Source organism: Equus przewalskii, chromosome 8 (genome assembly GCF_037783145.1).
Source record: "Equus przewalskii isolate Varuska chromosome 8, EquPr2, whole genome shotgun sequence".
Lineage (NCBI taxonomy): Eukaryota > Metazoa > Chordata > Mammalia > Perissodactyla > Equidae > Equus > Equus przewalskii.
In genome coordinates, this window is record NC_091838.1 from 85,084,828 (window position 1) to 85,108,050 (window position 23,223).

At 43.2% G+C, this 23,223-nt stretch overlaps 1 protein-coding gene and 1 long non-coding RNA gene across 20 annotated transcripts in view; both read left to right on the top strand.

Annotated features, from left to right (window-relative positions):
- Positions 1–23,223, top strand: part of C8H8orf33 (chromosome 8 C8orf33 homolog) — a 45,212-nt gene that overhangs the window by 3,800 nt on the left and 18,189 nt on the right. For 3 of the 19 annotated variants that reach the window (XR_011543582.1, XR_011543586.1, XR_011543583.1), the window contains exons 3-8: positions 3,005–3,912; positions 4,004–4,049; positions 4,126–4,307; positions 4,452–4,536; positions 4,681–4,827; positions 8,272–8,563. Coding sequence is in view for 10 of the 19 variants with exons in the window: in XM_008526219.2 (XP_008524441.2) it covers positions 3,907–3,912; positions 4,004–4,049; positions 4,126–4,307; positions 4,452–4,536; positions 4,681–4,827; positions 5,170–5,309 (606 nt within the window). In the remaining 9 variants the exon portion in view is untranslated. Of the gene's footprint in view, positions 1–941; positions 3,913–4,003; positions 4,050–4,125; positions 4,308–4,451; positions 4,537–4,680; positions 4,828–5,169; positions 5,781–8,271; positions 8,564–23,223 lie in introns of those variants that run through there. The other 16 variants (XM_008526219.2, XM_070632405.1, XM_070632403.1 and 13 more) reach the window with 8 other exon arrangements.
- LOC139085312 (uncharacterized) lies at positions 6,086–6,745 on the top strand. The gene is made up of 2 exons (XR_011543593.1): positions 6,086–6,271; positions 6,411–6,745. It is a non-coding gene; the product is annotated as an uncharacterized lncRNA (long non-coding RNA).

Here is a 23,223-nt window from a genome sequence, read left to right on the forward strand (position 1 = left end):
AAAATTTCAAGATTATGATAAAAGAACAGTAATAGAGTGTATAATTTCCAAACCAGTAGAGAGGGAATCAAGAAAGAGAAAAAATCCCCGATCAATCCAAAGTAAGGTGAGAAATGAAAAAAGGTGGGGAAAAAAGACAAGCAGGATGCAAGTGATAAAAATATCAGTAGGTTAAACTCTCCTATGAGGCAGAGAATACCAGACTGGATTTTTTAAAAGATCAAGCTATACGGAGACCTGCTTAAACCCTGAGAAGACAAAGTTTGAGAGTAAGAAGATGAAGGAAGCAAGCTGTTGAAGCTGTACAACCATGCGATTAAGTCAGCTTGAAGGCCAAAGTCATTACTGTGGATAACAGAATGCCTTTACAAGATTCTGAAATGTTTATTTACCCAGGAAGATACAAATATGTTAAATTCACAGAATAAAATAGTTTCAAATATACCTCAAAAATTATAGAATCACTAAGAGTAATACACAAACAAACTATCATAGTGGGAGGGTGTTATATGCCTCTTTCAATAATTGATAGATCAGACAGACAAAAATCATTAAAGATTGAGAGTTTTTTTCCCTCCTGACACCAAATACATGGTGTCCTCTCCAACGCCAGCTGAGGGTCCTATAATTCGACTCAGTTCTGACACTAACGGCCTGGAGTTCATGTGGACTGCACAGATTAAGGGCTCTGCCCACAAGACTGCACCTACTTCAGACGTCAGTCACAAGTGTCAAGTGCCTGTGGTACTCACACTTCTGTGTGACTGAGCTATGAAGTCAGTGGTCCCCACAGCCCCACTGCCCCAGGTTCAATAATTGGCTAGAATGACTCGCAGAACCCAGGAAAACGCTATACTTACTATTATAGTTTATTATACAGGATACAAATCCACAGGCAGATGAAGAGATACACAGGGGAGGTCTGAAAGCGTCCGAGTGCAGGCACCTCTGTCCTGTGGAGTCGGGATGCACCACCCTTCCAGCACTGGGGTGTGTTCACTAAGTTGGGACCTCCCCCAGATCACCTTGCTTAGGGATTTTAATGGAGGTTTCATTATGTAGGCATGGTTGTGGCCATTGATGATTAACTCAATCTCCAGCTCCTCACCCCGCCCTGTAGTTTGGGAGGTGGGGCTGAAAGTTCCCAGCTTCTAATCCAGGATCAGCATTTCTGATCATGCCTACCCTGAAGCCGTCTAGGGGCCACCAAGAGTCATCTCATTAGAATAAAAGGTGTTCCTATCCTCCTTATCACTCAGGAAATTCCAAGGGTTTTAGGAGCTCTGTGCCATGAACTAAGGACAAGAATAAAATATTTTTCTCAGTATACCATAAGTAAATAGATGATTTGTGCCCCAATTTGAATCCTAATAGCAATTTGAAAATAGCATATGTAGGATTACTTAGGAAAAATGTGAAAGACTTTTAGGGAGAAAGTTATAAAACTATTGAAAAATATTGACGAAGACCTAAATAAATGAGAGGTATGCCAGATTCATGATTATTTTAATACAAAGAGTAAATTCTTCTCAAAATGCTGAATTAACTCAATTCTCATAAAAATCTGAAAGCTGTTTTTAATGGAAATCGATGGACTGATTTGAATGTCAGACTTATAAAGGTTGGCAGTTGACCAGGGTGGCATAGTGCTGGAATTTACAATGGCCTAGTGGAACAAAGTGTAGCGTTCTGAAATACACCCGTGTGTGTGTGGAAATGAACTGCAGCAGAGGTGGCACCACAGATCAGAATCCCACAAATGAGGTTAGGAAAGTTGATTATCCATATTTTAAAGATAAAATTGAATTCTGCTTTACATAGAGACAAAAGTCAATTTCAGTTGGAGTAAAACTGAATTTGAAAGGCAAAACCATAAACTTTTAGAAGAGGAAGTTAGCACTATGATCTCAAGTTAAGAAAAGATTCTTAAGACACAAAAAGGGAAAATAAAAAGATCGATACATTCAGTGTGGTTAAAAAATGAGAATTTCTTTTCATCAAAGTACACTATAAAGAAAGTGAAAAGCTACAGAGTAGGAGAAGACATTGGTACTATATACAACTGACAAAAGATTAGAGCTTATAATGTATAAATAGCTCCTATACATTCAATAAGAAACAGTAGATCGAATAGAAAACTGAACCAAAGACATAAACAAGAACTTTATAGAAAGAGAAACATGAATGGCCAACAAATATAGGACAAGATACTCAGAAAAATGAAAATTGAAATCTCAGTGAGATACTATTTTTTAATCATCGCACTGACAATTTAAAAGTCTGATAATACTGAATAGTGAAGCTGTGAACATATAAATTCTAACACGCTGCAGGTGGGAGTGTAACCTGGTACAACCACTTTGGAAAGTTGATGCTGGTATTATCTAGGAAAGTGGAAGATGTGCATAACCCTACAACTCCGCTTTTCCACTCCTAGACATATCTTAGAGAAATTCCTGCACATAAGAGACATACAAGAATATTCCTGGTGCATTGTTAATAACAGCAAAAAAATGGAAGAAATGCAGATGTTTATTGGTGGGTCTCCTTATGTTGTGGAATATCACTAGTGAAGAAAATGAACTACAGCTGTACACAGCAACATGCATAACCTCACAACATATTGAGGAAACAGCAAGCTTAACACATATAGATGATTTGATGTATTTAAAGTCCAAAATATGCGAAACTAAACAATACTGTTTAGAGACACATATTTACATTATATAAGTATCAAGAAAAGGAAATGGTCAATTTCAGTGTAGTTTTCTCTGAGGGGAGGAGTGGATTGTGACCTTGGAAGGAAGAGTACACTGGGTCCTCAAAGATATTGATAATGTTCTGTTTCTTAAACTGGATGGTAGATACATGCATTTTAATGTTTTACCTTAAAATACGTTTATATATACAGTCAATCCTCATTACAGTGGATTTCATATTTGCAAATTTGCCTACTTGCTAGAACTTGTTTGTAACCCCAAAATCAACAGTTGCGCTTTCACAGTCATTCACAGACGTGCACAGAGCAGTGAAAAATCTGTGACCAGATGGACATGTTCCCAGCTGAGACTGAACTAGGTGGCACTCTGCTTTGTTCCAGTTCTTATACTGTAAACCAGTGTCCTCTCCACGGTATGTTCAGTGCATGCTTATTGCATTGTTGTGCTGCTTGGTGGTTTGCTGTTTGCGGTGGCCCTGAGGCGTGGTGCTGAAGCGCCGTCTAGTGCTCCTAGCTGCAAGGAGGCTGCGACGTGCCTTGTGGAGGACGTGTGCGCTGCTGGCCGTGAGCTCAATGTCAATGATCGACAACAGATATTTTAAAAGTTTCTTTAAACAGCAGCACACATGAAACAAGGTTGTGTGTTAATTGGTTGATGAAAACGTTGCGAACTGCAGCTCCCAGGAACCGAACTGTGTTCCCCCAGAAGCAGTTCTCAGCTACTTTATAGAACCACCTCGAATAAAGAGAATCGGCTGAGTATGAATATCTGTATTTGCACGTATGGGATTTGTGATCTATCCTCTGAAGAGGCTGCGCGAGCAGGAAAGACTGTAGTAGTGGAGACCGGCGTGTGCAAGAGCCAGGAAGTGGCCCTGGGGATGGAGCGTTAGGAGCGGCTGTGCAGGCGCGGCCCGCGCGGGGAGGCAGCGCCGAGGATGCTGGGTCCTCTCCGCCTCGCTCTCGCAGGGGCTCCACGGCCCTGCTGTCTGCGTCCGGCGGTCCAAACAGCCGCCAGCGCTGCCAGGGAGGGAGGACGCCGCGGCCGCCAGCGCTGGGGGATCAACGCGGCCCCGCCCACCGCACGCTCGCGTCCGGAGGAACGCTGCGCCGCAGGCGCGTTTCTGGAGGAGTGAATTCGGCGTCGGACTGAGGCCCTACGTCGGTTCCGGCGGTGACCGCGGCGCATGGAGGTGAGCGGGGAGGAGAGGGCGCGCAGGTGGCGGGTCCTGGGCCGCCGGCCGCCCCCGTGACCCTCGTGCTGCCCCCTCTCCCTTTCCCCAGGCCCTAGAACGTCCTCCTCGGGAGACGGCGGCGGCCCCAGGCGCAGGTACCACCCTGCCCCGCAGCCCCTGGTGCCCCGCGGCCCCCGGCCGTGAGGTCCAACGCGGTCCGTCTCTGCTCAGGAACCCCAGCGCGCAGCGACGCCGCCTCGAGGGCGCGCCCCGGCGGCGCTGAAGGCGACGCGGCCTCTAGGAAGCAAAAGAAGAAAAAGAAAACCTGGAGCGGGGCCTCCGTAGCGAATGGCGGCAGCAAGGCCTCAGAAAAGCCCGCCCCGGAGGAAGCTCCCCTAAGCGCGGAGGCCCAGGCAAGGGCGGAGTCCCTGGGCGCGTCTCTGACTGGCGGGTGCAGGCAGGGAGGCGGAGGGGATGGGGGTTTGGGGTCCTTGTGGGATGAGGCTGGAGGCCGCGGGGCCCTGGCGCGCACAGCCACTCTCCCCAATCCATCACAGGCAGAGCAGCTGGCCCGGGAGCTGGCGTGGTGCGTGGAGCAGCTGGAGCTGGGCCTCAAGACGCAGAGACCCAGCCCGAGACAGAGTGAGGGGCCCTTCTGTGGAGTTGGGGGTGCACGGGGGCAGTGCTATGGTCTGTGTGTTGCTAGGGAATGGGATCGCTGCCTTTGCGACAGGACGACAGGAGGTGAGGATAGAGGAGGTCACTGTCCTTTATTTTTATCCGCAGAAGAGCAGGCTGTTGGGGCAATCCGAGCCCTGCGCAGCGAAAGAACCCCCCTGCCCCGGAAGAGGCAGCTGATGCGCTCCTTGTTTGGGGACTACAGGGCGCAGATGGAAAGCGAGTGGCGCGAGGCGCTGCGGGCCCTCAGGACTGGTGAGCAACCGAGAACAGTTAAAGGGGTAGGGAGAGAAAGTAAAAGCCCAGAGCAGCAGCGCTGGCGGGAGGAGGAGATGGGCGCAGGGAAGCCTCTGGGGGGAGCAGGGAATGAGCAAGCCTGGACCTCAGGAACACACAATTCGGGCCTGGACCAGGGAGACAGGAGCAGGACAGTTAGTGAATCTCTCTGATGCCAAAAGGGGTGTGATGATAGTACCTACCTTTTAGTTTTTGAGAAGTAAGCCCGTTAATTTATACAAAGGGATTAGGGTTGTGTGGGCACAGGTCACGTTAGCCGTTATTATTTAGTCCTGACACTGTCTCTGCCCTCCTCTGCAGCAGCCCACTCAGCCCAGGTGCAGCCCGTGGGTGCTGCCGCCAGAAAGAAGAATGGAAGGGTCTGCAGGCCTCGCCTAGCAAGGGGAGTCAAGGCACCCCTGGACACTCCTGATGAAGAGTTTAGGTTCAATTTCTTTTAGTCTTTCCCCCATCCTGGAACAGTCTCCCTCCCTGGGTGGCATAGGGGTTTATCTTGAGTGCAGAGCCGTTCCAGGGATGCTCTTTTGGACACACGTGGGGTTGGTCTATCCCTGGCTGGTCAGTGAATCTGGTGCCATTGCTGTTGGGCAGATGTGACACTACCTTGTTGGGTACTGTCAGACAAGCACAAGACCCCATTTGTAGGTTTTCAAATGAAATGTCCTTCTTGCCAGAAGTGGGAGGTCCGTTTAGAAAAGCTTCAACAAAAACTGAAGCGAGTGTTCATCAAGTTGTAGAAAGAATATTTTACTCAGCCTCCAGTATTAGGTGTAGTAGCTGTTGGTAATGAGGATTAGTGGGAAAGCTGCATAGTTGTGCACTGGTGCTCACTTATGGAAGAATGTCTGGTCATGTGGTGTAGTGCTGTCGTTATGTCACATTGCCCCAATAAAACTTTTTATAAAAGTGAATGAGTGAAAACGTGTGCTAGCTATGTCTGTTAGGAGAAGCAAAGATGAGGCAGGCGTCTGGCATTGCTGGATCCAGGCTCTCACCCCAGTGCTTGGTCATTTTTGTTGCCTTCATTTCTGAGCAAGTCATCCTCGGAGCCAGCATGGCCCCCAGCAGGCCAGACTTTGTTCTTAGGAGCAGAGAGCTTCTTGTCCTAACAGTCCCCACCAAAGACTTGATTGAGCCTAGTGGATGACCTCTCTAAGTGTCGGCTGCTCCAGGTCATAGTCCCAGGCCTTCTGCTGCATTGAATTGCATTTTCCAGGTGGCCTCAGTGGCTGTGATGTCATTTTTGCCCGTGTCTCCCAAACTTGCATCCCAGACTGCATAGATGCCTGGAGCCTAACTGCCTACTCAAGGTCTGCATTTGGATGTTTTGTGGGCATCTCAAACTTGACATGTCCAAAACATGTGGTCAGCCTCCGGATCTCTTCTCATCTTCTGCTTTTCAGTGAGTGACACTACTGCCCACATAGTTGATTAATCCAGAAGCTGGGTTGACACGTATGCTAAATACTTTAGCTGGTGTGTGAGTTCTGTCTTCACAATCAATCTCAAATCTTTTGTGCTTTCTTTGCCTTCACTGGTAGGCGTTCCAGTCCTCGCCCCATCCCTTCCCTGAGTGCTGCGTGAGCCTCCAGGTGTTAGTCCCCTTACACCGACTCTTGCCTCCTGTCTGTTCATGGCAACCAGAGCCATCCTCCACGTGTGTTGAGTTCTATTTCTTTGACCCAGTGACTTCATTGTACTGAAGGCTGGTGGATGACACCTCACATAGGGCCTGCACACGTCTAGGCTCCTGACTGCCCCTCCTGTCTGCTCCTGAAGTTACCAAACTCAGTCCTACTGCTCCTTTGCCTGCTCATCCTCCAGATCCTAGCATAACTCGCTTCTGGGAGAGTAAACACCAGCCTTGATTGAGAAAGTTGCTGCCCTGTCATTCATCAGTTTGGGGGGGCGGGGCGCAGAGGGGACTGCTGTGAAACACTGCCGGGCTTCACAGAGAGCACTTAATAGCAGGTCCTGGACTCAGGAGACACCGTGGGGGGCACCAGGAAGCAAGAAGCATTTGAAGACGAGATGCAAGAGTGCTCCCTGGCTTCTGGGTGGGCAGTTGACCTTGCTGCCATCTCCATCCTTAGATCCCATCTTTCTACTTGGGATGCTGGCCTGTCCCCAGAGGTGTTCTCGGCGGCGCTTCCTGTGTGGCTCACATGTTAGGCAGCCACAGCTAAGTCACACCCACTGGCCTCAGTTCACCTGTCTGTAAACCAGTGTGAGTGGAAGTGGTGGGCAAGGTTGCCTGGAGGCCCTGACCCACCTGCTCTCCCCTCTGGCCTCAGTGTTCTGGCCCATGCAGCAGGCCCTGGTGCGTTGAGTGTGGTCTCAGGCCAATACTGGCTCCATGGCTCTAAAGGACAAGATGTGGCTCTGCAGCTCACCTGTAGTTCTTCCAGGTGGGCTCCACCATGTTTCTGACACGAACGCTGCTGGACAGTGTTCTCATATGGCCCCTGCAGGGGTCCTGGTGTCCAGCCTCACTGAGAGTCCCCTGACCCGTCCCCCTGCTTTGCCTAGAGATCCCACTCAGGGAACTTATTTCTGTTTCCCCAGTCCCTCCTCCTTTCCTGGGGTTCCCCTGGTCTCTTCCTCCTGCTCCAGGACTAGTCCTCCTCGCCCAACTCCTCCCCTGGTATCCTCCTCTCCCCGGCCCCAGGCTCTACTCATGGCCCACACACTTCCTACCCCTCCCCTTACACTCTCTACCCAGTATCCCACTCCTCCTCCCTCTGGAGCCCTCTGCCCCTCCTACCCAGGTCCCTGTCTGGTCAGCTCTCACCCTCCTCTCTTCCAAGTCAGCTACATCTTGGACTACTTCAGCCCAGCCCTGTAGCAGTGCCTGGAGGAAGATGAGCTGGAATGGAAACCCAGCCTGTCGCTGTGCTGGCCCTAGGCAAGGTTGACCACAACCATTGTGCTGACTGGTCTCTTCCTCTTAGGGCTGGGAGCTGCCCAGGCAGGGCCATCTGTGAGTCCAGCTGAGGCTCAGGCTGTGGGTTATTGTGTCTGTGGTTCTGGTACGGCCCTCTCCTTGGGTGGCAGTGAGGATTCTGGACAGGATCCAGGTGCCCCAGGCTGGCAGGAGCAGTATGCAGGTTCCACTGCCCTCACCTCCCTGTGTGCTGCACTGGACCAGGGGTCTGAGGGTGCCTGGGGCAGCCTTGAGTGTTGGAAGAGGGACCCTGTCCTCCTGGCTCCCTGAGTACCTGCTTTCTTCTGTGGAGTTAGGGAAGGGACCAAGAGGTCAGAATGGATGCTGTTTTGTAAAATGTGACGTACATGGTGGTTTTCAGTAAAATAGATCATTTGTTCTACAAACCTATCAGCACCTGCTCTGTTTCCTATGGCCTGTTCCTAGGACTTTTTTTTTTTTTTTTTTTTTTTTTTTAGCAGAGGGGGGGCTCTCCCCCTTCCTTGAGTCCCATTGTCTCCTGAAAAATGGAAGTGTATCTCTCACCCTCTGGATGCTTGGACAGGCCCGGCTCAGTGATACACCCTCAGTCCCTTGAGGTTTCAGAGCCCCATCAGTGGCCACCTGCAACTGCATATACCCTGGGTGTCCTGGAGCTCCCGGGAAGCCCCCAGCCTAGTTTGTCCACTTGCTGTGCCCTGTGGGATTCACTAAAAGCTGATCACCTGGCCAGAACCACCCTCCAGTCAAATTGATTAACTAAAGAGAAAGGTGAGTAGTATTTTTTTCTATTTTGAAGGCAAATATATTATAGAAAAATATATTTGATCTAATAAAAGAATATTAACAATTAATATCCATATAGCATGCTATTGATTCTTTTAAATTGTCTACACATATATCAGTTATCAGCTGAAAATGTTATTTTTATAATGTTATTAATTGTAGATTGTACATTTGTTGGAAAATTTTCCCAGTTTATTAGGTGTGCTTTAATTTTTAAAGGACAATTAAAGTATTTGTATATTCCTTTATAGTATTTTTCTAATTTAGAAAGCAGCTTCAGAATTTTTATTTTCACCTCGATTTTCTTCTAATTCATGAGTGCTTATTTTGTCCCTTAATATTAAAAATAATTAATATTATTTTGTTATGTGAGGATGAGCCAACCAAATATATCAACACCATTTGACCTTTTAAAATTTAAAAATTTTTTTCTTTAAGATATGTAAGTTGTTAAAATATAATATGCATAAATGTTGATACACTATATCCATATTTTAATGATTTTCTCCATAATTTTTTTTTTAACTCTCTCAATTATGTTCCTTAGGGAGTGTTTTTCTGGTGGTTTAGTCTCTGGGGCTTTGTGCTTACTTTTTCCTATTCCTGGAATCTCTGTTTTTTTGATCATCTCCCCAGTTACCCTGCTTTCCCTGTGAGAGCTTGGTGAGTCCTCACCGGCTCAGAGAGGGATGAAATTGCCCTCAGACTCCCACAGCAGCGCATCTCGTCATCATCACATTGCATGTTGCTCTGCGCATGTGACGGGCCAGGTCCCATGTGTCCTTCCTCACTAAAAGACTCCGTGGGCTGCTCAGTGCCCAGCTCAGGGTGGCCAGTCCACAAATATCTGTTGGGTAAAAAAATGACTGATATTTATAATTTTTTTCTTTCTTTGTTTTGCTTATTTTTTCAGATCATGTAATAAAAGAGAACATGAACTCTGTTTTCTTTTTGTCTAGGGTTTAAATATCATATAACAACAAATTTTCACATAATCTCTTATGTCATCATTAATTTCTTATATTCGCTTGGGCTTATATTGATTGAACCTCGTGACTTTAGCCATGCTCCTATGGGCCAAAAATATACCCAGGTGAAAAAACTTGGTCTGGAACTGCCTAGAAATGGACCTGTTTATGGGACTTCTAGCCAGACTCCATGTGACTTCAGGAGAAACATGTGGATAGATGGGGTTCCTAAGGGAGTTTTTTTTTTTTAATTTAATTTTTTTTGAGTTAATGATAGGTTGCAATCTTGTGAAATTTCAGTTGTACATTATTGTCTGTCAGTCGTGTTGTAGGTGCACCCCTTCACCCTTTGTGCCCACCCCCACCCCCCCTTTCCCCTGGTAGCCACTAATCTGTTCTCTTTGTCTACATTTTTAAATTCCTCATATGAGTGAAGTCATGCAGAGATTGTCCTTCTCTATCTGGCTTATTTCACTTAACATAATTCCCTCAAGGTCCATCCATGTTGTTGCAAATGGGACGATTTTGTTCTTTTTTACAGCTGAATAGTATTCCATTGTGTATATATACACATCTTCTTTATCCAATCATCTGTTGATGGGCACTTAGGTTGCTTCCACATCTTGGCTAATGTAAATAATGCTGCAATAAACATTGGGGTGCATGGGTCTTTTGGAATTGCTGACTTCAAGCTCTTTGGATAGATACCCAGTAGTGGGATAGCTGGATTGTATGGTAGTTCTATTTTTAATTTTTTGAGGAATCTCCATACTGTTTTTCATAGTGGCTGCACCAGTTTGCATTCCCACCAGCAGTGTATGAGGGTTCCTTTTTCTCCACAACCTCTCCAACATTTGTTACTATTTGTTTTAGTTATTTTTGTCATTCTAATGGGTGTAAGGTGATATCTTAGTGTAGTTTTGATCTGCATTTCCCTGATGATCAGCGATGATGATGAACATCATTTTATGTGCCTATTGGCCATCCATATATCTTCTTTGGAGAAATGTCTGTTCATGTCTCCTGCCCATTTTTTGATTGGGTTGTTTGATTTTTTGTTGTTGAGTTGTGTGGGTTCTTTATATATTATGGATATTAACCCTTTGTCAGATGTATGACTTACAAATATTTTTTTCCAGTTAGTGGGTTGTTTTTTTGTTTCAATCCTGTTTTTCCTTGCCTTGAAGAAGCTCTTTAGTCTGATAAAGTCCCATTTGTTTATTCTTTCTATTGTTTCCCTTGTCTGAGAAGACATGGTGTCTGAAAAGATCCTTTTAATACTGATGTCAAAGAGTGTACTGCCTACATTTTCTTCTAGAAGCCTTATGGTTTCAGGTCTTCTTGATGAAGTGTCCCTTTGATCATTATATATTGGCCCTCTATGTCTCTCTTTACCTGCCTTATCTTGAAATCTGTTTTGTCTGATATAAGTACTGAGACACCTGCTTTCTTTTGTTTGCTATTAGCTTGGAGTATTGTCTTCCACCCCTAAGGGAGTTCTTAAGTACTCCTTTGAAGGGACATAAATGGGGCTGGGCAATGGGAGGGAAAACCTTGAGGAATCCAACAAAATACTCCTCAAGAGAAACAGTGAGCTTTTGAGCATCTAAATACACAGATGACCCTGAGGTCAGATAAGTTCATTCTTTTCCTTTCCAAAAACCCAAATCCTGCCCCACTTTTAGCTCTTATTTCCTGGAGGAATCGGAAGCTGTGTGGAAGATAAGAGGAGGTGGCAGACTTGGGGCAGAAGTGGGAGGTGGCACTGCATAGTCTGGACAATTTAATATCAAAAATCTATATGGAAAAAGGATTCTGGGAAGGTTATTTGAAGGCTAATTGTGAGATTATATGAGATTGCTTTGAGTTCCAAACTAACGGGTTCCAGGCCATTCCATAAACCAGATACAAAGACATCTGTAACTGTGTGCCATATAGTCACATTTGGTTAAATGTTTAATAAATAGCTATTTTTAAAATGTACTTATAGGGGCCAGCCTGGTGGCACAGAGGTTAAGTTTGCATGTTCTGCTTTGTGGCCTGAGGTTTGCCAGTTCAGATCCTGGGTGCAGACCTACACACCACTTGGCAAGCCATGCTGTGGCAGGCGTCCCACATATAAAGTAGAGGAAGATGGGCACAGATGTTAGCTCAGGGCCAGTCTTCCTCAAAAATAAAAATGTACTTATACAGATAAATTTGGCATTGTCCAAGAAATATAATAGTTTGTTATCTACTTAGGAAACTTTTTAAAAAAGGCCTTCATGAGGACATTTTCTGACTCTTGATACTTGAAGTACTCAAAAAGATAAGTTAGTATGCTGTGGTTGAGGGGAAGTACCATGGAAATCCCAATTGTCCCTAAGTCTGTAGCCATGTAAAGTTTTTTCTAGAGTTTAATTCTCCATGAGGTTCAGATCAATATAAGATCAACTGTGAGGCCAGCCCCAGTGGCCTAGTGGTTAAATTTGGTGCATTCTGCTTCAGGGCCCTGGGTTTGGTTCCTGGTGTGGACCCACACCACTCACTTCTCAGTGGCCATATTGTGACAGTGGCTCACATAGGAAAAAAAAAAGAGGAAGATTGGCAACGGATGTTACCTCAGAGCAAAACTACCGCAGCACAAAAAAAAGATCAATTGTGGCAGACTTCTGTGGCTGAAAAACAGCTAAGCAGCCCATGGTTATGGAACATTTTAAGGTGTGGCTGAGGAAAATGCCTTGCTATTTCTGAGACTCTAGAAGACTTGGCTTGAGGTTTTAGCGTTGTTCAAATAAAGGCTTTGTTGCTTAAGCTGAGTGTGCAAAAAGCACCACCCTCATTAGTGCAAGGTACGGTTAAGCAGTCTTCTTCCAAAACCCTCTGTCCAATGACATCTCTCCCTCCGAAGAAATCCTCACTTTCACATTTGTTTTTCTAGTTTCTAGTTATTACTTGCCAGATCTTATTATGGTGTAGGAAGCACATCGTCTCCTTAGCATGCTAAGAACTTTGAATGTTGTCCAAGAAAACAAGGAAATCATTGAAATATTAAACAGAAAATGGTTATAGTAACTAGATTTTAATTTTAAAGATGTCGTTTTTATTGAGGGTAGAGAATGGATTATACGGTTAAGGGTAAAAGTTTTCAGAGAGAAAATTTAGGGGGAGTCTACTCAGAGATAGACACTCAGCTAATTAAACAGCTCTAAATGGTCTGTCCATGCTTACTTATTTATTATTTAATCTACACTTATTTACTATTTATTTATTTATTTATTTTATTTTATTTTTTTTTAAAGATTTTATTTTTTCCTTTTTCTCCCCAAAGCCCCCCAGTACATAGTTGTATATTCTTTGTTGTGGGTCCTTCTAGTTGTGGCATGTGGGACGCTGCCTCAGCGTGGTTTAATGAGCAGTGCCATGTCTGCGCCCAGGATTCGAACCAACGAAACACTGGGCTGCCTGCAGCGGAGCGCGCGAACTTAACCACTCGGCCACGGGGCCAGCCCCCACTTATTTACTATTTAGTGTTTAGTCTTCAATGCTAAAAATTGTATTTATTCTTTAGTCATTATATAAATCTAATAGTTTAATGAAAACAGTTCCAGTGGGGAAAAAAATCCTTTATAAAATCTGTGGTTCCTTTTTACATTTATTCATTCATTCCTTCATTTATTTTGGCTCATTTGAAAGCAGAGAAAAATAAGCAATAGTTGGGCTAATCTTTCTTCTTTTTAATTGGCCTTCAGATCAGACTGTCTGGGTTTAAATTACATCTTTATCATTTAGTAGCTTCATGATGTTGCAGAAGATTTTTAATCTCCCAGGGCATATTTTTCTCCGTAATACAGCTATGATAATTGTATCTATGGATAATGTTACTCCCAGTATCATTATCACCTAATGAAACCAAAATGGACCTAGTGAATCTATTTAGTTTTGACTCAGTTATTTCCATGAAACGAATAAATTGGCTCCTTTAAATTATCATGTAGACAACAATGTATCATCAGACTGGATATTCTCCTCTCACATGCTTGCTTCAGTTACATTGACTCAGCTAGACCTGGTACTAAGTAATCGTAAAATGTTCAAATGTCACCAATACCACATGACCCAAAATTATTAACTTGTAGATATAGGGTAGTAGAAGAATTTTTTGACATTTGCTACAGCTCCATTTTCACTATTGCCTGCTCATTTGGTGTGCTTGTTTGTTTTTCAGCAAGACTCTCCACGAAATGTGGTTAAGTCTTAGTTTAGCATTTTATATCTAAATGGATCATTCTTTTTTAGGAAGATAAATCCATAGATAACCTCAATAAAGTGATAATTTAGTCCTTGTCCAGGGAATGGCTACGGGATAAATTTATCAACTGGATGAAGTGTGTGTCTACTTCCCTATACTCTAGTCTCAAAGTTAAAGTTCCTCACTATTTCAGCAACAAATAATATTTAGTTAGCCCAGGATCCTTTCACAGAGTCATTGGAACATGATTTTGCCTTTCAAAGTGCATATCCCACCCACAAATGAAACTTGCCTCTGTAGACAGACAGATCCCAAAGTGCGCCCATCACTTGTCTGTCCCAGTGGATGAGAAAGTCCTCCCCACGTGGCCTCTGTAGAGGCTCTGGGGACTGTCCCGCTCATACAGTGCCACTGTGAAGACTCAGTGCCCCTCGAGGGGAGGCGTGTCTTTCTACCCTGAGGAGCCTGGCCCCAGCCCACTCCCGGGCCGCCAGAGCCCTCTAAAGCTTATGGGCATGATACTGTTGCAGGTGAGATGGTTCTGGTGTGGTGGCTGCCTCCGTGGAATGAGAAAGCTGCTCCATCAAGCGTGTGCCACATTCTCACCTTTTCCGAAGCTGTGCTTCTCCGTGCTCCCAAAGTCTTGTGGAGGCTGTTGTATTAAATGAACAACAACATGAACTAAAACTATTTCAAAGGTTTTATATACAGCATCTCTCACTGTAGACATCGGGCAAAATTCTATGATTTTTGGACTGAAGGCCTATATGATGGTGTTTGCAATGTTGTCCCTGATTCATCAGACTTTGATATCATACTCAGATTCAGATTTTCTGCCTTGCAAAATCTTCCCACATAAGAAAAATTATTGATCAAATATAAAATTACTCCAAATGGGCCTAAACAATATAAACCCATTCTGATTGAAATCAGCATTGACTGCAGACTAATCCAAACCTGAAAATCAAGGCACCCTGATGTGTCTACAATTCCAATGAGTCTTCCCATTTTCCCAGAATTGAATTAATACTTATTTGGAGTAAAGAAAAACTTGAAAGCATTTTACAAAGAACACCAATAAACAGCTCTTCTCTTATTAAAAAAGAAAAAAAATCATACCTAGAAGAATGAAAGCATTTAACTATATTTTAACCAGGTTACATTAATCATGTGAAAAAAATCACGACAGGAAAATTTGTTTCATCATCATCCTGCATTTATCAAAGCCTTCTCATATTCAAGAAATTGTGTTTTACAATGGTGATAACATGGATAAATAAAATGCATCTATTCCTTTTCCTCATTTGTCTAACATTAAAAATATTAAAGAAATATGATGTCACAAGACTAGCAGAAGATATGAAACTAGATAAGTAGACAGAAGGCAGATCATTAAAAACAGTCCAGGTCACTTTTAGAATTTAATAATTATCCTATGAATGGTGAAATGAACTAAGTGATTTTGAGTGAAGAAGGGTTTAACCTAATGAGATAGTAAGATTTGGATTTTTAAAAAACTACACTATACAATCCATTGGTGTGTGCAGGAGAGGACTTTGGGAGACCAGTAAAGGAGCTTCCCCAGTAGTTAACAAAGACTCAAAATGGGGATGAAGATGGTGGAAGTGGTCAACGGAGAAGACAAAATATCTGAGACCTATGATAGAGGTAGAATTAAGAAGCTTTGATGAAGAATTCAATGTGGAGGTTGAAGTGGGAGGTGATGGAGAAGAATATACAAAGAAAACTTTCCTTTTTTTGGCCTGTGCAACTGGATACATTGATTTCATTCATTAAGATGGTGAAAAAGGAGGGGGATCCAAGATGGCGCCGTGAGTAGTCCTCTTTGTCTCTCCCCCTTCGAGTCTACAATTATTTGGACACTTATCGCTTAACAAAGGATATCCAGACAGCATCTCAGGACGTCTGAGAGACCCACGCGACTATACATCGGAAGGCGGACGGACTTTCCTCCGGGAGGATGTGGAAATAGGTGAAAACTCTCCGACCCCGACCGAACAGCCTAGTACCCGCAAGCGGCTTTCTTCCAATGGACGCCCCCAGAAGATCAACACACATCTAGGGCAGGAGCGAGCACACAACAGAAGAGCGACGGTGGAAACAGGTGACCAGAACCCTACCTAAACCCCCCGCAATTACTCCTAAATGCAGAGGGAAACTTTGGAGTTGCACACCTGGGCCCGCGGGGAGAGTCTCTCCCTGCCGTTGGAGATCCCGCCTGGTGTTCGCGGTGCCCGGAGGGTGCCAGAGAGAGTCGCTGAAGGTACGGAGGTCTCCCGGCTGCCAATGCTGGCACGGTGGGGCTAGGGATTGCCGGAGATCTCGGAGAGGACTGGGGCTGGGGGAAGCTCCAGAGTTCTGCCCGGGCAGCAGACAAAACTCTCTGTCTGCCATTAGCGGAGGGGCCACACCCAGCATTCAACTCTGGGAAAGTCCGGGAGAGAATCCCAGAGGGCGAAGTGACCTCCAGCTGCCGTTGCCCTCCCCGTGGGGCTAGGGATTGCCGGAGATCTTGGAGAGGACTGGGGCTGGGTGAAGCTCCAGAGGCCCGCTCTGCGCCCCAGAGGGGAAGATCCAGAGTTCTGCCCAGGCAGCAGACAAAACTCTCTGTCTGCTATTAGCGGAGGGGCCACACCCAGCATCCACAATACTGGGAGGGTCCCGGAGAGGAGAATATTAGGCAGGGTAGCAGCTGACCAGCTACCACTGAAATCAGGATCTCCGGCTATCTCCCCAAGTCAGGGCAAAGGGCTCCCCGAGTTCCTGGGGAACAGGACTGGGGCTGGGGGGAGTTCCAGCGACCCAGCTCCGTAGCCTAGGGGGGAAACCCTATAGGCTCACAGCAGCCTCAGGGACAGCCTCTGCACAGCACCAGTAGAAAGCACCCAACCGGCAGCCACAAGGCTGGAAGACCCCAGGACAAAAGCAGCATAGCTAGGTGAACTAACCACAGACTGTAGAAGATGCCAATAGCTCTCCTGCGACCCATAGTGGACAAGTGAGATTTTGTGGGTGCCGACAGCAACGGAGCAACAAATATAAGTGATCCCACCCCTGGCCGCTGGAAAAGCCCATAACACCGTTGCAGACCCCAAGGAGGGAGCACGTCTAGGTGGGCTGCAACAGTAGGCACCAGCAGCCTGAAGCCCCCCTGTGACAGCCCCCACGGCAGAGGAGGGAATCCAAAGGACCACTGGGACTACGAGGAGGGGCCCAGGCCCAGTTAGCAACTGCGGACAGGGTTCCTGGTTGGTGCAGTATAAACAGCTGCTCCCCCACTGCAGCAGCTGAAACAAGTGAAAGGAGCAACTAAACTCTATCTCCATGCGGAGGCACAAATCAACAACATCAAGCAATATGAAAAAATACATTAAATCTCCAGAACAGAAAGAAAATAACAAAGACACAGAAAACAATCCCAAAGAAAATGAGATATATAACCTAAATGATGATGACTTCAAAACAGCCATCATTAAATTACTCAATGAGTTAAGAGAGAATTCTGACCGACAACTCAACGAGTTCAGGAGCTATGTCACAAAAGAGTTTGATACGATAAAGAAGAACCAAACAGAAATATTGGAAATGAAGAACACAATAGAGGAGATTAAGAAAAATCTAGATGCTCTGAACAGTAGGGCCGATAATATGGAGGAAAGAATTAGCAATTTGGAAGATGGCAATATAGAATTGCTGCAGGCAGAGGAGGAGAGAGAAGCAAGACTAAAAAGAAATGAAGAAACTCTCCGAGAATTATCAGACACAATTAGGAGATGCAACGTAAGGATTATAGGTATACCAGAGGGAGAAGAGAAGGAGAAAGGGGCAGAAAGCCTATTCAAAGAAATAATGGCTGAGAACTTCCCAAATCTGGTGAGAGAGATGGATCTTCAGGTGACAGAAGCCAATAGATCTCCAAACTTTATCAATGCAAGAAGACCAACTCCACGGCATATAGTAGTGAAGCTAGCAAAAGTCAACGACAAGGAGAAAATACTAAGGACAGCCAGGCAAAAGAAACTAACCTACAAAGGAACCCCCATGAGGCTATCAGCAGATTTCTCAGCAGAAACTTTACAGGCTAGAAGAGAGTGGAATGATATATTCAAAAATCTGAAGGACAAAAATCTACAGCCGAGAATTCTCTACCCAGCGAAAATATCCTTCAAATACGATGGAGAAATAAAAACTTTCCCAGATAAACAAAAGTTAAGGGAGTTCATTGCCACAAAACCTCCTCTTCAGGAAATCCTCAGGAAAACTCTCATTCCTGAAAAATCCAAAAAAGGAAAGGGACTGCAAAACCAAGAGCAGAGGAGATAAGTAGTAGGACAACAACAGAGAGTAGCAGCTCTTCATCAGAACAGATTAAACCATGGGACGAGAAACAAAGGAAATTGAAGAAAACCGGAAAACAAGACACAAAATGGTAGTGGTAGGCCCCCACATCTCAATAGTCACTCTAAATGTAAATGGATTGAACTCCCCAATCAAAAGACACAGAGTGGCAGGATGGATCAAAGAACAAGATCCAACAATATGCTGCCTCCAGGAAACACACCTCAGCCCCAAAGACAAACACAGACTCAGAGTGAAGGGATGGAGAACAATACTCCAAGCTAATAATGAACAAAAGAAAGCAGGTGTCGCTATACTAATATCAGACAAGGTAGATTTCAAAGCAAAACAGATAAAGAAAGACAAAGAGGGACAGTATATAATGATAAAAGGGACTCTCCACCAAGAAGACATAACACTTAGAAATATATATGCACCCAACACAGGAGCACCAAAATTTGTAAAGCAACTCTTAATAGAACTAAAAGAAGACATCAACAACAATACAATAATAGTAGGGGACCTCAACACACCATTAACACCAATGGACAGAACATCCAGACAGAAAATCAACAAGGAAATAATAGAATTAAATGAAAAATTAGACCAGATGGACTTAATAGATATATATAGAACACTTCATCCAAAAACAGCAGGTTACACATTCTTCTCAAGTGTACATGGAACATTCTCAAGGATTGACCATATTTTGGGAACCAAAGCAAACATCAATAAATACAAGAGAGTTGAAATAATATCAAGCATCTTTTCTGATCATAATGCTATTAAACTAGAAATCAACTACAAGAAAAAAGCAGAGAAAGGTGCAAAAATGTGGAGACTAAACAACACGCTTCTCAACAAACAATGGATCATTGAAGAAATTAAAGAAGAAATCAAGTTTTATCTGGAGACAAATGAAAACGAGAACACGACATACCAAATCATTTGGGATGCAGCAAAAGCAGTCCTATGAGGGAAATTCATCGCAATACAGGCTCACCTCACTAAACAAGAAAAAGCTCACATAAGCAACCTCAAACGACACCTAACAGAACTAGAAAAAGAAGAACAAACAAAGCCCAGAGTCAGTAGAACGAGGGAAATAATAAAAATAAGAGCAGAAATAAACGATATTGAAACAAAAAAGACAATAGAAAGGATCAATGAAACAAAGAGTTGGTTCTTCGAAAGAATTAACAAAATTGACAAACCCCTAGCCAGACTCACCAAGAAAAGAAGAGAGAAATCACAAATTAATAAAATTAGGAAAGACAGAGGAGAAATCACAACAGATACCAATGAAATACAAGAGATCATAAGAGAATACTATGAAAAACTATATGCCAACAAATTGAACAACCTGGAAGAAATGGACAAATTCCTAGACTCCTACAATCTCCCCAAACTGAATCAGGAAGAAATGGAGAATCTGAATATGCCAATCACAAGTAAGGAAATAGAAACGGTAATCAAAAACCTCCCCAAAAATAAGAGTCCAGGACCAGACGGCTTCTCTGGAGAATTCTACCAAACATTCAAAGAAGACTTAATACCTATTCTCCTCAAACTGTTCCAGAAAATTGAGAAAGATGGAGTACTCCCTAACATATTCTATGAAGCCAACATCACTCTGATCCCCAAACCTGACAAGGACAACACAAAGAAGGAGAACTACAGGCTGATATCACTGATGAACATAGATGCAAAAATCCTCAACAAAATTCTGGCAAACCGAATACAGCAATACATCAAAAAGATTATACACCATGATCAAGTGGGATTTATACCAGGGACACAGGGATGGTTCAACATCCGCAAGTCAATCAGCGTGATACACTACATCAACAAAATGAAAAACGAAAACCACATGATCATCTCATTAGATGCAGAGAAAGCATTCGACAAGATCCAACACCCATTTATGATAAAAACCCTCAATAAAATGGGTATAGAAGGAAAGTACCTCAACATAATAAAGGCCATATATGACAGACCCACAGCCAACATCATACTCAATGGACAAAAACTGAAAGCCATCCCTTTGAGGACAGGAACAAGACAAGGGTGCCCACTTTCACCACTCCTATTCAACATAGTACTGGAGGTGCTGGCCAGAGCAATTCGGCAGGAAAAAGAAATAAAAGGAATCCAAATAGGTAACGAAGAAGTAAAACTCTCGCTGTTTGCAGACGACATGATCTTATATATAGAAAACCCCAAAGAATCCATAGAAAAGCTATTAGAAATAATCAACAACTACAGCAAAGTAGCAGGGTATAAAATTAACGTGCATAAATCAGTAGCATTTCTATACACTAACAATGAACTAACAGAAAAAGAGCTCAAGAACTCAATCCCATTCACAATCGCAATGAAAAGAATAAAATACCTTGGGATAAACTTAACCAAGGAAGTGAAGGATCTATACAATGAAAACTACAAGACTTTCTTGAAAGAAATTGATGATGACATAAAGAGATGGAAAGACATTCCATGCACATGGATTGGAAGAATAAACATAGTTAAAATGTCCATACTACCTAAAGCAATATACAGATTCAATGCTATCCCAATCAGAATCCCAAGAACATTCTTCACAGAAATTGAACAAACAATCCTAAAATTCATATGGGGCAACAAAAGACCGCGAATTGGTAAAGCAATCCTGAGCAAGGAAAACAAAGCCGGCGGAATCACAATCCCAGATTTCAAAACATACTACAAAGCTACAGTGATCAAAACAGCATGGTACTGGTACAAAAACAGGTCCACAGATCAATGGAACAGAATTGAAAGCCCAGAGATAAAACCACACATCTATGTGCAGCTAATCTTCGACAAAGGAGCTGAGGGCCTACAATGGAGAAAAGAAAGTCTCTTCAACAAATGGTGCTGGGAAAACTGGACAGCCACATGCAAAAGATTGAAAATTGACCATTCTTTTTCACCACACACCAAAATAAACTCAAAATGGATCAAAGACCTAAAGATTAGGCCTGAGACAATAAGTCTTTTGGAAGAGAATATAGGCAGTACACTCTGACATCAGTTTCAAAAGAATCTTTTCGGACACTATAACTCCTCAGTTGAGGGAAACAATAGAAAGAATAAACAAATGGGACTGCATCAGACTAAAGAGCTTCTTCAAGGCAAGGGAAAACAGGATTGAAACAAAAAAACAGCTCACTAATTGGGAAAAAATATTTACAGGCCACTTATCCGACAAAGGGTTAATCTCCATAATATACAAAGAACTCACACTGCTTAACAACAAAAAAACAAACAACCCGATCAAAAAATGGGCAGAGGACATGAACAGACATTTCTCAAAAGAAGATATGAATATGGCCAATAGACACATGAAAAGATGTTCATCATCGCTAATCATCAGGGAAATGCAAATCAAAACTACACTAAGATATCACCTTACACCCGTTAGATTGGCAAAAACAGCCAAAACCAAGAGCGACAAATGTTGGAGAGGTTGTGGAGAAAAAGGAACCCTCATACACTGTTGGTGGGAATGCAAACTGGTACAGCCACTATGGAAAACAGTATGGAGATTTCTCAAAAAGTTAAAAATAGAAATACCCTATGACCCAGCCATCCCATTACTGGGTATCTATCCTAAGAACCTGATATCAGAAATCTCAAGAGTCCGTTGCACCCCTATGTTCATCGCAGCATTATTTACAATAGCCAAGACGTGGAACCAGCCTACATGCCCAGAAACTGATGATTGGATAAAGAAGATGTGGTATATATACACAATGGAATACTACTCAGCCATAAAAAAAGACAAAATTGGCCCATTTACAACAATGTGGATGGACCTCGAGGGTATTATGTTAAGCGAAATAAGCCAGTCAGAGAAAGACGAACTCTATATGACTCCACTCATAGGTGGAAGTTAGTATATTGATAAGGAGATCAGATTGGTGGTTACCAGGGAAAAGGGGGGGTGGGGGGAGGGCACAAAGGGGGAAGTGGTGTACCCACAACATGACTAACAAAAATGTACAACTGAAATCTCACAAGGTTGTAATCTATCATAACATTAATAAAAAAAAAAACTCTATCCAAAAAAAAAAAGATGGTGAAAAATTTAATTCTTCAGAATTTAATAATTATTAAATTTAATTCTACAGAATTTAATAATTCATCAACTCTCTTAACATTAGTAATCTCTTTAATTGCCCAGTCTTCTGATGGGCAGTACCAGGCCCTAAGTGACATTTGGCTAAGAAAATTGAGGTTTAACCTCAATTCTCTGCTTTTGATTTTTTGCCTTGTCTTTGGTCTTTGTAGCCACAAGCTGCATTTTCACTTTGTATGTTGATTGACTCAGAGTTATTTTTTATGTGTCATTAGTCTTTTTTTCTCTTTCTATCAGATCTTTTCAAGGAGGAGATTTATAAATAATTTTTTTATTGCTTTTATCAAAATAAGGAAAAAAGTCAGTCCTCCAATGCCTAAGAAAGAACTAATTTATTAAATGTCATTTATAAAAAGTTAACCATTTAACCACTCAATTATGCTACAGAAGAGTGTTCATTTTCATGAAAAATATTAAACTTATCTTTTATAAAATAGAGCACATTATAAATAAGCATGTATTGGATTATCCTTTTTGTTGTGGGGTAAAAATATTCTGAATATATATATGGCAAGATACTTTAAAGGGGTTGTAGCTGGGTAATAGAAAACTGATGGGATTGAGTTTTTTCTCTCTTTTTAAAATTTAATTAGCACATACTGCTTTTGTAATTAATAAACTGTTTATAATTAAGCAAAAAGAAAAAGTCTCCTTGTCATAAACCAGCAGAAATGCCTGTGGGTGACCCTTTGTGTTCTCTTGAAGCACGTTGCTCCCAGAATGGTGTTTTAATTGACAGGTTGCTTGTTGATGACCCTGCGGGTGGAGGACTGTGGCACACTCATCATGGTGGCCCTGGTATAGAAGATAGCTTTTGGTCTAAAGTAGACCCACTAAAAATTTGCTAGATAAATAAGAAATGTTTGCAGTTAAATGAGAAATATTGTGAATGAAGAGTAATGGGTTGCTTGTGGGGAAGTCAGGTAAG